Source organism: Sinocyclocheilus rhinocerous, unplaced genomic scaffold (genome assembly GCF_001515625.1).
Source record: "Sinocyclocheilus rhinocerous isolate Xijiao unplaced genomic scaffold, SAMN03320098_v1.1 scaffold2542, whole genome shotgun sequence".
Lineage (NCBI taxonomy): Eukaryota > Metazoa > Chordata > Actinopteri > Cypriniformes > Cyprinidae > Sinocyclocheilus > Sinocyclocheilus rhinocerous.
Window position 1 is genome coordinate 410,668 of NW_015633236.1, and position 13,825 is coordinate 424,492.

The 13,825-nt window shown below is 38.6% G+C and overlaps 1 protein-coding gene across 1 annotated transcript in view; it reads left to right on the plus strand.

Annotated features, from left to right (window-relative positions):
• Positions 1-2,279: 2,279 nt before the first annotated feature.
• The window catches only part of LOC107743987 (apoptosis-stimulating of p53 protein 1-like), a gene marked incomplete at its 3' end in the record, with an annotated part of 38,294 nt that continues 26,748 nt past the window's right edge, over positions 2,280-13,825 (plus strand). Inside the window, exons 1-2 of the mRNA XM_016557450.1 lie at positions 2,280-2,653; positions 3,152-3,247. Of these exons, the coding sequence (XP_016412936.1) occupies positions 3,239-3,247 (9 nt within the window). The remainder of the gene's footprint in view (positions 2,654-3,151; positions 3,248-13,825) is intronic.

Consider the following 13,825-nt stretch of genomic DNA (forward strand, 5'->3'; position numbering starts at 1 on the left):
TGTACTGCACACTCTTTGGGAAGCTTCCAGAGCTCTTTCTCAGTTTTTACAATTCAATAGTTTTGTTGTGTTACACTTTTGTGAAGAAAACCAACATCTAATTGTCATTATAGGAAACAATTACAAGACACACCCCATAAAGCTGAAATAAAAGAGTATTTGTATTTTTTATTAATCGACGTATGTGTTTACATTTCAATAGCATGTGGTGTGCTATAGTTCTTTCTGCAAATCCGATATCTAACTGTTATTCTATGAACCAGTAACAAGACACAACCTTTGAAGATGAGATAAAATGCTGTATGTTTACAAAAATAATGTTAATAGGTTTGAATTTGATTCAATAGCGTGTATCCGAATTTTTTTTTATTAAAGTAAAAGATACATAGAAATATGGTTATATGAACCAGCAACAAGACACACCCTTTGAGGTTTAACGGTCAGACTCTGTGTATTTTAAAGGGGTCATATGATGCTGCTAAAAAGAACATTATTTTGTGTATTTGGTGTAATGAAATGTGTTTATGCGGTTTAAAGTTAAAAAAACACATTATTTTCCACATACTGTACATTATTGTTTCTCCTCTATGCCCCGCCTTTTTGAAACGCGTCGATTTTTACAAAACTAATCGGTCTGAAAAGCGAGGTGTGCTCTGATTAGCCAGCTATCCAGTGCGTTATGATTGGCCGAATACCTCTTTGCAATTTTTCTCTGAGAAACTCCTTTCTGATATTGCTCCACTATTTTTCGCCGCAGCATTGGGGGAATTGGTGATCCTCTGCCCATCTTGACTTCTGAGAGACACTGCCACTCTGAGAGGCTCTTTTTATACCCAATCATGTTGCCAATTGACCTAATAAGTTGCAAATTGGTCCTCCAGCTGTTCCTTATATGTACATTTAACTTTTCCGGCCTCTTATTGCTACCTGTCCCAACTTTTTTGGAATGTGTAGCTCTCATGAAATCCAAAATGAGCCAATATTTGGCATGACATTTCAAAATGTCTCACTTTCAACATTTGATATGTTATCTATATTCTATTGTGAATAAAATATAAGTTTATGAGATTTGTAAATTATTCCATTCCTTTTTTACTCACAATTTGTACAGTGTCCCAACTTTTTTGGAATTGGGTTTGTATTTGTTTACATTTTAATATGTGTTGTCTTATAGTTCAATACGTTTTTTTGTCTTATAGTTATGTGAATAATATCAACATCTACATGTTCGTCTATGAACCAGTAACAAGACACACCCTTTGAAGATGAGATGGAATACTGTGTTTTACAAATGAATGTGTTAACAGATCCTGATTTACATATGATAGTAAAAGATGGCTGTAAATATTGTTTTTTGAACAAGTAACAAGACACACCCATTTAAGTTTACATATCAAACGGTGTGCATTCTAAATCAATTTATGTAAACTTCTGAATGTCAAACTTGGTCAAGATAAGTGCAGTATCTTCCTCTAGGGGGCGGTAAACTGCACAATCTTTGTAATGCTTTGCAAGCTTTTTCCTCAATTGTTCCATTTTAATAGATTTTGTTGTGCTATAGTTCTGTGAATAAAAAATCAACATCTAAATGTTATTTTATGAACCAGTAATAAGACACACCCCTTAGATCTGAGATTGATTTTTTTATACATTTCACAAGTGAAGCATTTACATGGAATAATTGTGCTTTTTGCTCTTGGTTTTGCACTTTGCAGACGGTCCCTATCCTGAACTTTAACATTATAAGGTCTATCAGTTACAATACCGCAGATTAAAACAAATAAAACACATTGTGTGTTCTCTTCTACATTTGAAAACAATTATAATACATTATGTTTCTTGTCCTTGTGCTAAATCGTTAAAGAACTATTGAAGATTTCCGAGGCAGAATCTCTGACAAATGTCAAACGTCGAACCAACTTTATATCGGTCCCATGGTGGTGGGAGAGGTTTTTTATAAGTCTTTTATAAGTGACAGGACTAATCTGTGTTCCACATGTGCAAATAACCAATCTGTGGGAGCCAGAATTCTTGCTGGTTGGTAGAGGATCAAATACTTTTTTCACTCACTGAAATGCAAATCAATCCCTAACCTTTATATAATGTGTTTTTTTTTCTGGATTTTTTGGTTGGTATTCTGTCTCTATCTGTTCAAATAAACCTACCATAAAAATTACAGACCCTTCATTTCTTTGTAAGTGGGCAAACTTACAAAATCAGCAGGGGATGAAATAAATATTTCCCCCACTCACTGTACAACCATCCATAAGTCACTAAGCGCCACATTCCTGTCATTCCAGGTCTGCGCGTGCCATCATTTAACACAACAGTCAGCGCGAGCTGCTTGTATTCGCCTCAGCCAGTTTTAGCTGTTTTGCTATACTTGTATTGCTTTTATTTTGGTGCTTTAAAAGATATTACACCAATATCCGACTACATTTAGATGAATACGCGAGTTCTGGTTTGGTTTTCTCCCATTCGCTTCGCGTAACGCAGTGTTTTACCTGGCTTCGGCTGGCTAAGCAGGCTAACTAATTTAGCTAACGTTATCTCGCGAGTTAATCGATACTCTGCTGCTTTCACTCCGCAAGGATACGAGGAACACCTCATGTATCTTTTTAAAAAGATTATGCCATATATCTACACGTGACAAGTGAGTATAATGTAGTTTTATGCACCGTCGGTGTATAATTAACATTTACAGCACTGCTAGATGTTTTTCTGTTCGTGCTAACTGGCTAACAGATGTGAGAACAGTGTTTAAACGAACAGGGCGGACAGAGTAAAACTCCTTGGAATAAACGTCTTTAAATGTGACAAACGTTCTTCAAACCTCTTAGTTTTGATTCAAAACACGATATATATAAGTCATTCATTGTCAGGAGAGAATGCGTTAGCGGCTCCAAGTAGGTGTATAGAAACATCTGCCATTTCAGTCAGCTGTTCTTCCAGTTTAGCGTGTCTTTTAAAGCTTCTCTTTAATTCTGGTCAGCTAAAGGAGATGTTGCTTGTAACCAGTTGCTTGTTACGTTAAGGGTTAATTAAAATAAAATAACACGGTGCACAGAGCCTTGGCCGGTTTGGCCTGTATTTGTTGGTGTTGTGGACATTCATGTGTCAGTGCAAATGAAGTTGTTTTCCTGATGTACAGAGAGCTGTGATCTCGGGTTGGACCTTGTGGATGTTGTGAAAGGCACAGTGAAGCTGAAGACCAGATGTTCCTCTGACACAAGCAAAAATGATGCCTGTAAGTATTCATTTTCATTTATTTTGTCAGCAGTGAGTCATAACTACCAATATTGTGTCTGCCAGATTATTTTTATGGTTCACATAGTGAGGCATCAGTTTGATTATTACAGCTTCTGTGTTTATAGTATTTTTTGAAATAACCTACTACATTTTGGAAAGTGCGTACAGTATGTTGGTTCGTTACACTAGTGTGAAAGTCTTTGTTTGACTTTTGATCATTGCTGAGGGAGGCATTGTGGGCTGCCTATTGCCTTGCCAGGGGATCCATAATGGGGTTTCTTTTCGGAAAGCTGTTAATGAGATGGGAATATCCACAGTGCAAAAACACTATCTGTGCCTCATGCTGTGCCGTTTGCTGTTTCACTGATCATTTAGCTTTTTAAGTACAATACCTCTGTTTGAGATGGCAAACAATGAGTTTTAATTACAGAACAGTTTCAAAACAGAACTTTATTGTGTGACAAGGCTTTAGTCCAGGGGTGTCAAACTCAATTCCTAGAGGGCCGGAGCCCTGCAGAGTTTTGTTCCAACCCTGCTCCAACACACATATCACATAGTTTTCAAATAAGCCTAAAGGACTTGATTAGTTGGATCAGGTGTGTTTAATTAGGGTTGAATCTAAACTCTGCAGGGCTCCGGCCCTCCAGGAATTGAGTTTGACACCCCTGCTTTAGTCAATCACCTTTTTTCTCTGTGCACTAATGGCAGCTATTAGTTTTATGATGCTGATGTGCTGTTGCTCGTTAAGAGAATGTTTTTTTCTTTTTTTTTTCCCAGACTAATGGCTTAATAGTTTCAGTAATGCGAAATTATTATTGACAGTTTTGTGTCCCTCCCTCAGTTCTCAAAGGGTCTTAGTATTTGGTGCTTGGCGACATTGAAAACATACAAATGCTGCATTTGATGTTTGTTCATTTATGTTTTTATTGCTGTTTTTTAATTTAAGTTTTGATCTATTTCATATTTGTAGGAACTAAAATAGTGAAGGATGCACATCCATTTAAATATGTGAGGATTGTTTTTAGGCAGCATTTTTTAATTAATAATTGTTTACCAAGACTTTTAGTATTCATAATCTGTTTTATTTCAAAACAGCTTCACAGAAAATCAGTGTGTTTTCATGAGCACTTAGACCCTGCAGGTGCATTACTCTGAGATCACACATTAACTCCAAAGGAAGCTTCATATCATTAAACATTACCCTTGTTGAGCACATTTAACCCACAACATTTGACGTTTTTCAACAAAATAGTATTTTACTGCCTCCTCTAGAGATGTGGATCATCCGAGTAATTATTAGGTTATCGCAGTTTAAAGGAGTCATCGGATGCGACATGCACTTTTACAAGCTGTTTGAACTGAAATGTGTGTTGGCAGTGTGTGTACACAACCACCCTATAATGATAAAGAGCCACTCAGTGTTTGTTTTTTTAATCTCGTTAAATCATTTCCCCTTCCTCAAATCGAGCCCATCTCAGATGCCTGTCTGTGTGACGTCACACAGACAGGCCCACCCGTGATTGTTTGATTGAGTTTCAGCATTGACCCGCCCTGAGTGAGCTGTCAACAGTTCACCATTGCTTCACGCCGGAGCAAATGTATACAAGAATGTCTCCTAAGCGATTGAGGTGTTTTGTTGTTGGATGTAATAATGAACATAGCGGTCATCATTTACTCCCGACATCTGAGCCGCTAAAGACGCAGTGAATTACTTTTGTTTCTGAAGGGAATGCACCCCCGATCTAAGTTACCTGCGTCTACATGCGTCTATCTTGGCGCGAATCATTTGTGATCCAGCTTCACCTCCAGAAGAAGTGAGTATAAGGTTTTTTTAATGAATCTTTGCAAATGGCCTTTCCTAATAATGTGCTAGTTACAGAGTTTCACGATGAATGCGGCTAAAGTTTACCATCTCTCAGAGAGCAGCTCAGAAGAGAGGGGCAGGGTGAGCAGAGCTCATTTTAATTTAAAGCGGCATGCAAGAAAACAGCTCGCTGTAGACAGAGCTGTTTTTGACAGGGTAAAAATGGTGTTGTTTTACACTACCAAGAAATTTTAACCAAACTATGTTACAGACCTTTCATTAATCAACTTGTGGAAAATGGGCATCCGATGACCCCTTTAAGTAATCACTGCCTACCACGCTAACCTTATCTAGAAGAATCCTCATGGTATTCAGGCGCCAGTCAAATCTCTTGTCAGGTTTTAAAGGGCTTTAACATCCTCCACCTGTTTGTTTTTGTTTATTTTTAATTCACTGACAAATCGATATACAATCATCACATGTACCTAGTAACCCATGCACCATGTCAAATGTAATGTGTATGCTCATATTTCTGTTTTCCTCTGTAATGCTACTCAAATGTGTCCCCAAACTTAATTTTTCAGCAGAGAGCAGATTGCTAGTCATGATTACCATCCTTTGATGACATCTGAATAATATCCTGTTTTGCTGTAGTGTGGAAGGGATCTGATTGTTTGTGACTAAACAAAGTAAAATGTGATTGTACTGATATGGATTATGGAGAAAACAACGTGCGCTTCAGTCTGTCTTGTAGGTTTAATTTTTTATTTTTGATGCGTTATTGCCATTGATGGTCGGTGGGAGCCTAATCTCAGTAGTACCTGTCTTTAAAGTGAAAAGAGCACACACATTTGTTCTCACCGACTGTGAGAACATGGATGATCTGTTCTAGTACTAAGACCTTTCTCTTCAAGTGTTCTAATCGCTTACGAAAAACTGTGCTGTATGTGGAACTCGGACTGTCTGCAAGGTGGAACAGAATGTGGAAAAGACTTTAAGCTTCAGGGACAGCAACATAGTGCTTTTGTGGGTGGTTTATCATTATAACATTGTTTTAGCCAGAAGTTTAGTTTCTGCAACTTTTGTGACGGCCGTGAACACATTGTCCCAGATCTTTTCCAAGATGTTTAAAGGGGAAACATGCAACAGTATGAAGGTGAGGTTGCATTAATGAAATTTGGGATGAGAAAGGTCCATTTTCACTTCTGTAGTGATGCAAGAAACACAAAGACGTCACTTTCAAATAGGGCTGGGCGATATAGCTAAAACTTTATCAACAATATAATGTTTCATATCGTTCGGTATCGATAATTATTGAAATTTTTATAACCTTTTTTAAAACAAAAAGCAATAGAAAAAAACGTATAAATTTAACCACTGTGTTTTTAAATTAACACAATTTATTGAGACAAACAACAAATATTTTTTGTTTTAACAATCAAACACAAAATAAAAATTAAACATATCTCATTTCTAATGTTTTATATGCAGATTAAATGGGTTATAAGGAAAATTTTGTCTTGTCTCCCAAGGCCACAGAAGGGCGCAATGAGCAAAATAATGCAGCACATTTAAATTGTCAACGCAAGGAAGTAACTCTATAAAAACGTGCATAACGTCTAAATTAACTCATAAAAATCAAATATAATTTCGTAAATTGCATAATTATGAACAAAACAGCATCATTTATTTATGCATTGGCCTATATTGTGCACTATATCAAAAAAATTTTCTATCGATATTGAAGAAGGTGTACCGTCGATAAATATTGATACCGTTTTATCGCCCAGGCCTACTTTTAAACCAAGCAGCACAGTGAGTTCACATGACAATCTTGAATGTGATGTAAAATCTAAGTGGAGGGTATTTTCTGTCCTTACTCAACTCAGGACTCAACGCACGGAATTTCAGCTAACAATGGTAAATGTGACTCTGCCTTAACAATGTAACATGGAGTGTCTACTGTTGGTGGTCTTAAATTGACTTTTTTTTACAGTCTAGTTGTTAGAATGTTTGATTTGTTTGCTTTTATCTTAAGTGCAAAATGGCTTTTAGGTACCACACCATTCATTTTCTACTTATTGATTCAAACTATAGCCTTAATTGCATACTGTTGAAAGCATGATTATCTGCAGCAGCTTTCAAACAAAGGATGTTAGGTTCAGTTTCCTGCTTGCTGAAGCCCCTACACTTTCTCTCTATGCTGATGTTGGCATTGTTCAAGTGTAGCTACAGCCTCTAAGCTGCCTGTGCTGCAATTGGCTGACAGCCATGGAAACAGCCAAACGAGGGGTAAACGGCAAACTCACAGAAGGGTGTGGTTGAGTTCATCATAAGGTTAGAGCTGTACATTACATTATGGTCCTATATTTTGCGAATTAACTTCTTGACTCATTGACTCTTTGTATGTAAAACCATCTACATTGCACACCTCAGGGGCTACACAGGTGTGCATATAACTACTACACAGAGTGAGTGATGAAGAATGGCATGTATTTCTTTGGTTTCTCTAGAATACTAAAGACATCTTCAGTCTGCTTAAATTAATTGTGAGAAAGCTGTTTTTTCCATAGTCAGCCTGCATAGGACTTTTAGTTTAAGACTGTGATGAAGAGCCTACATGCTGAGACTTCCTCCATGACCTAGATTGCTCTATCATGCTGGGAATGCAGATGCATGATGGGAAATACCTACATATGTACTGCCTAGTGGCTATTTGTATCTAGAGAACTAGAGCAATGTGTAAGCCAAGAATCTGAGTAGATGAGAAGATCTAAGAGCATACTTCATCAAACCTCAGTAGAGGTCAAAGACACAGACTCGAGAGACACATCCCCAAATGCTCCTGTGGTGTATATAATAAAGCGCTTAATTTGTCTACTGTTTACTGAAGCACGCCATATTCTAGTAGTGCGCTGAAAACAGGGTCACTGATGCATTCAGAACCTGCTCCACAGTCTCTATGGATTGTCTAAAGCCTGTGTTATACTTTCCGCGTGCGCGGGTCCGCTATGGTATGCATGACGTAAAAATCGTCATCGGGGAGGGTGCGCGGAGGCTCTGCGCGGACATCCGCGTGCCTCCCATTTTTTTGTGACCGCGCGTACTTGTAGGCTACTGCGCCTGCACAGGCTGTGTGAAGAAGCCCGTTGCTTCTCGAACCTGTAAAATCCGTCGATAAAACAATATAAAGACAGCCAGATGTGCAATAACTCTGGGCAATTGTTTGTTCACATGTTTGTTTATTGTTCAAGCCGATCTACTACGCATGTATGGAACACGTCCACAGAGCGTACCATCAGCGTATGCTATCTGTAGTATAAATACAAGTAGTCCACGTCCGTGCTGTCCGTGTACACGTCCGAATTGCTCACACAGAAAGTATAACACAGGCTTTAGAGAGCATCTATGTGGATAAGTGATGAGGTTGTTTACTCCCTTTGCCTGCCACACCAGTTAATAACTCCTGCGGGTAAATTTAGCAAGCTCTGATACATCAGCGCAGTGCTATACTATGGGTGCAGCAGGCGCAATGATATTACGCAGCGCCTGAAAATCGGCTAACTTCCATCAACATAACCAACTACACAAATTTAGTGCCGGTCACGTTGGAAGTTACCTAGCTGGGGACTATTTTCAGGCACTGAGTAATATCATTGTGCCTGCTGCACCCAGGCAGCAAAGTTCCTTGATTATTACGCCGGAATGAGAGTATAGTTCCTAGCCATATCGGCCTTGAAAATCGCAACTTTTCATTTTCCGTCGGTTTTAGTACACTGTGTAACTACAGAAGAGTCAAGTTTTAAATAGGAAAAATATAGAAACTTTTTGGTCATTTTTGAGCGAGATGCTAACGGTCTAATCCGATTCAATGATCTATGCTAAGCTACAGCTAAAAGTGCTACCGCCAGATCCGGAGATCGGCTGAATGGATTCGAAAACAGTAAAACTCAACTGTTTAACTCTAGGGGAGTTGGAAAATGAGCCTATTTTCAAAAATAGTGGAGTGTTCCTTTAAGACAGTCACACTTAATTTCTGAATGAGTCAGCTGATTTGAATGAATCATTTGAATGAATGATTCAATGACTCGCTCATTTTGACAGGGACTTGCTTGTAGATTGATTTAGTTTAATCTTTAAAAATATCAGTATTTAGATTTTTTAAACATTAGTCTCGTAGTATCATTAATGGATTTCTGAGCTGCTTTAAACCAGTGGTTCTCAACTCCAGTCCTCGGGACCCACTGCTCTGCACATTTTGTATGTCTCCCTTATTTAACACACCTGATTCAGATCATCAGCTCGTTAGGAATAGGGCTGGGTATCGAGTTCGATACTTTTTAGGCACCGACCGAATTGCCTCGATACCATCGAGTATCGAAAAACGTCTTGTGCGATACCCAGCCCTAGTTAGGAAAAAGATCCATGAACTGAACTGAGTGTGTCAGATAAGAGGCCATACCTGTTAACCCTCCCGTTTTCCCGGGATTCTCACGTATTTTACCATTCTATCCCGCAATCATCCCGTTAAAATATAATCCCGTATTTCTCCCGTATTTTTTATCTTTCTATAAAAAAAAATCCCACTGGGCGTGTTTTATATGTTTGCTACATTCGCTTCCGGTAAAACTCCCCGTAATTTTCATGGGCCAAACCTCATTATATGAATAATCACGTCAACAAATTCCAAGGTTGTCCAGTTGCCAGATCTTGTATGAAACGCATCTTTCTCACACGATCGACACATACAAATTTCAACCCATTTGTTCCCTCAACTTGGCAACCTACAGCCCAGGGATGCTATTGATATGTGCGCAGGTAGGCTACTGCGGGAAGGAAACCATGATCACTGGTAGAAATGGGAGGAGAAGACTCAGGTGGTGCTACAGTGAAAAAAAACTAAATATACATGTAAATTGAGATATAGCTTACACTTCAAAAGGCTATGGTTTAATTGATTAAATATGAGTGCTGCAAGTTTTAAAGTCAGGTGCTGCGCTGCTTTGTTTACTGCGGTCACGGGCGAAAAGCGCCACCTGCTGGCAGAGAATGAATTTCCATTTTTCAATAAGCCCTTCTGCTCTTTGTTTAGAGCAAAGCCAAAAATGACCCTTATTTTTACGCAGAAAACACGCAGTTTTAAATGTGAACTGGTAGATCGACGAGAAGATAATGAATTATAAAACTCTAAAGATATAGCCTACACTAATATATATTTATGTTACTAAATGAATATAATTGTTTGATAATTGTTTAAATTAATATAAAAATAATATAATATAATATAAAATTTGTTATTTTTGTAATTTAATTTGATAGGTAACATCCCTATAGTGTCTTATTATTTTAATGTGATGTAAGAATAAATGTAATAATTTGAAATAAAAGTTGATGCATGCTTTTAATAATGTTAGAAAAAATTGCCTCTAGAAGTAAATATGCAATTTGGGGGTGGAGTGGGGGGATAAAAGTTATTTATGTCACTGCTGTAAACTAATGATCACACAGAATATAAACTTCCAGGAGTCATCTGTCCACGACAGGCCTAAACCAGGCAGGGTACCAACTCACACACAAAAAACTTTAAAAAAAGTACAGCATGGTTGAACATAAGGGAGTGTACATGAGTGTGTCTGATAGGAAAGGAATGAGGATAGTCTGTAATTGCAGCAGTATGTTGCATAATCAATAAAGGTAAAATATTTTAATGCCATCCGGCTGCGCTCATCTCTATTCTTTCAGATTCTCTATGGGGTTCAGGTCTGGTGAGTTTGCTGGCCAGTCAAGCACACCAACACCATGGTCATTTAACCAACTTTTGGTGCTTTTGGCAGTGTGGGCAGGTGCCAACTCCTGCTGGAAAATGAAATCAGCATCTTCAAAAAGCTGGTCAGCAGAAGAAAGCATGAAGTGCTCCAAAATTTCTAGGTAAACGGGTGCAGTGACGTTGGTCTTCAAAAAACACAATGGGCCCACACCAGCAGATGACGTTGCACCCCAAATCATCACAGACTGGAAACTTAACACTGGACTTCAAGCAACGTGGGCTATGAGCTTCTCCACCCTTCCTCCAAACTCTAGGACCTTGGTTTCCAAATGAAATACAAAACTTGCTCTCATCTGAAAAGAGGACTTTGGACCACTGGGCAACAGTACAGTTCTTCTTCTCCTTAGCCCAGGTAAGACGCCTCTGACGTTGTCCGTGGTTCAGGAGTGGCTTAACAAGAGGAATACAACAACTGTAGCCAAATTCCTTGACACGTCTGTGTGTGGTGGCTCTTGATGCCGTGACCCCAGCCTCAGTCCATTCCTTGTGAAGTTCACTCAAATTCTTGAATCGATTTTGCTTGACAATCCTCATAAGGCTGCGGTTCTCTCGGTTGGTTGTGCATCTTTTTCTTCCACACTTTTTCCTTCCACTCAACTTTCTGTTAACATGCTTGGATACAGCACTCTGTGAACAGCCAGCTTCTTTGGCAATGAATGTTTGTGGCTTACCCTCCTTGTGAAGGGTGTCAATGATTGTCTTCTGGACAACTGTCAGATCAGCAGTCTTCCCCATGATTGTGTAGCCTAGTGAACCAAACTGAGAGACCATTTTGAAGGCTCAGGAAACCTTTGCAGGTGTTTTGAGTTGATTAGCTGATTGGCATGTCACCATATTCTAATTAGTTGAGATAGTGAATTGGTGGGTTTTTGTTAAATGTGAGCCAAAATCATCACAATTAAAAGAACCAAAGACTTAAACTACTTCAGTCTGTGTGCATTGAATTTAATACACGAGTTTCACAATTTGAGTTGAATTACTGAAATAAATGAACTTTTTCCACAACATGCTAATTTATTGAGATGCACCTGTATATGAATTGTTACAGGGCACAGTCTTTACGAAAGTAATATCAGTGCTTCCCCTTCCATTAGCTATATTAGGGGGGGGCGGCCTAACTACGTTAGGAGTAGTGAAGAGGACTCCTAAGTCACTAAGACCAAATCTGAACTATCCTAAAATGGCTGTTGCCAGCAATCTACCTCGGAATATAAACATTTTAGAAACATTTGACGATGGCTACTGCATGACAGATAGAGGCGCCGGTGCGATCATTTGCTCTTAAAATACTTCGTCATTTTTGGTCATACAGATAAGAGTAATGCATCTTTTGTATCTGTAAAGACTCTACGTTTATTCGTGTGCACACAAAGAATAACAACGAAACGTTGCGCTTTAGTAAAATAATGAAAGCAAACAGGATGTGCTTTCTGCTGTCTCAGACTCTGTGAATGCTTGCCTTATTACAGACATGAAAAATATATCTATAGAGAGTGACGCGTTTACAATTCTCCTCTGCTCTCTGTATCGCGCATGGTGGAGTTCCGCCCCGATGCGCACACACGGCACCTTATTTTGGCATTGTCCACATTTTCACGCAATGTCAGTCTATGCATTACCACCAACGCGTGCATTCTCGTTCAAACTCATGTGTCAGGACTCGATAATAAGACTGCCTGAAGGCACAATGTGAGCATAAAAGACGCTCTGGACAGTTGACGGATCTGTCGAGCGCCGTGTGATAAGTTTTCTTAGCATGCACAGACAGCGCGCGAATACTGAATTGAGCTCTCTTCCGCTTTTTTGTGCTTGGATGAACAAATACAGACAAGATTACATCAACATGCTCGTCTTGGCGAATATCCTAGTAAATACAGTCAGTTAGGCCTATGTCTTAACGTAAACAGTTGAGAAAGAAAACGCGTGTGTGTCAGTATATTGGATCCGTGCTTTCGGTCTTAAAGTGAAAGTAGTAAAATAAACCTCTGTCAAAGAAAACAGAATCTCTCACTGTTCTTGACTGAACAACTTTTGTAACTTTAATAAGGATTAATCTATATTTAATTTATATAGTGAAGACTATGCAGGTTTATTTTACATATAATTATTAAATTTCTGTACCTTAATTTCTTTTAGACCTACCTGAAAAACCTGAAAAGCACTGTTTATTTGTGCTAGGCCTGGGCGATAAAACGGTATCGATATTTATCGACGGTACACCTTCTTCGATAACGATATAAAAATGTTCGATATAGTACACGATATAGGCACGTGCTATGAGTGACGCAGACAGCCCACACAAACACGAACATGAGGGCTGTGCCTGCCTGTGATGAGGAGAATTTAAAATAAACATTTGCATTTGAATGCAAAAATAGTACAATCCAATGTTAGATGTGCGTCAGGGAGCGTCATCAGAGGAGCACGAGATGTGGTGATGGTGCAAGTGACGTTGTAGTTTAATGTTTTGTTAGTCTAGCCCACGAGACGCGCAGTTGCTGCGTTATTCATTCAAAATATTAGAGAAATATAGAAGCTCAATGCGGAGAAGATCTTGATTAGGTTAAAACCGAAACCAAGCCATTCACACAGAATGCATATTCAGCGCATTTTCTAGACGGACAAATACGACTGCTGCACTCGCGTCTCACAGAAGAGATGTATAGAAAGCCATGCAAAGTTAAAACAGTTTAAACTTTTAGAAAACGCGTTGCAAATTTGTGGAGGTTTATTCCTTTTCACTCCGTCTCATATGTTTTTAAAGGCAATCTGTGTGATGGGCGATTCGGCTCTTTGTATTAAGCAATGCATATACGTGATGCTGTTTTGTTCATAATTGTTTATGCAATTTACGAAATTATATTTGATTTATATGAGTTAATTTAGACGTAATGCACGTTTTTCTTTTTATAGACAGTTATTTCCTTTGCGTTGGCAATTTAATG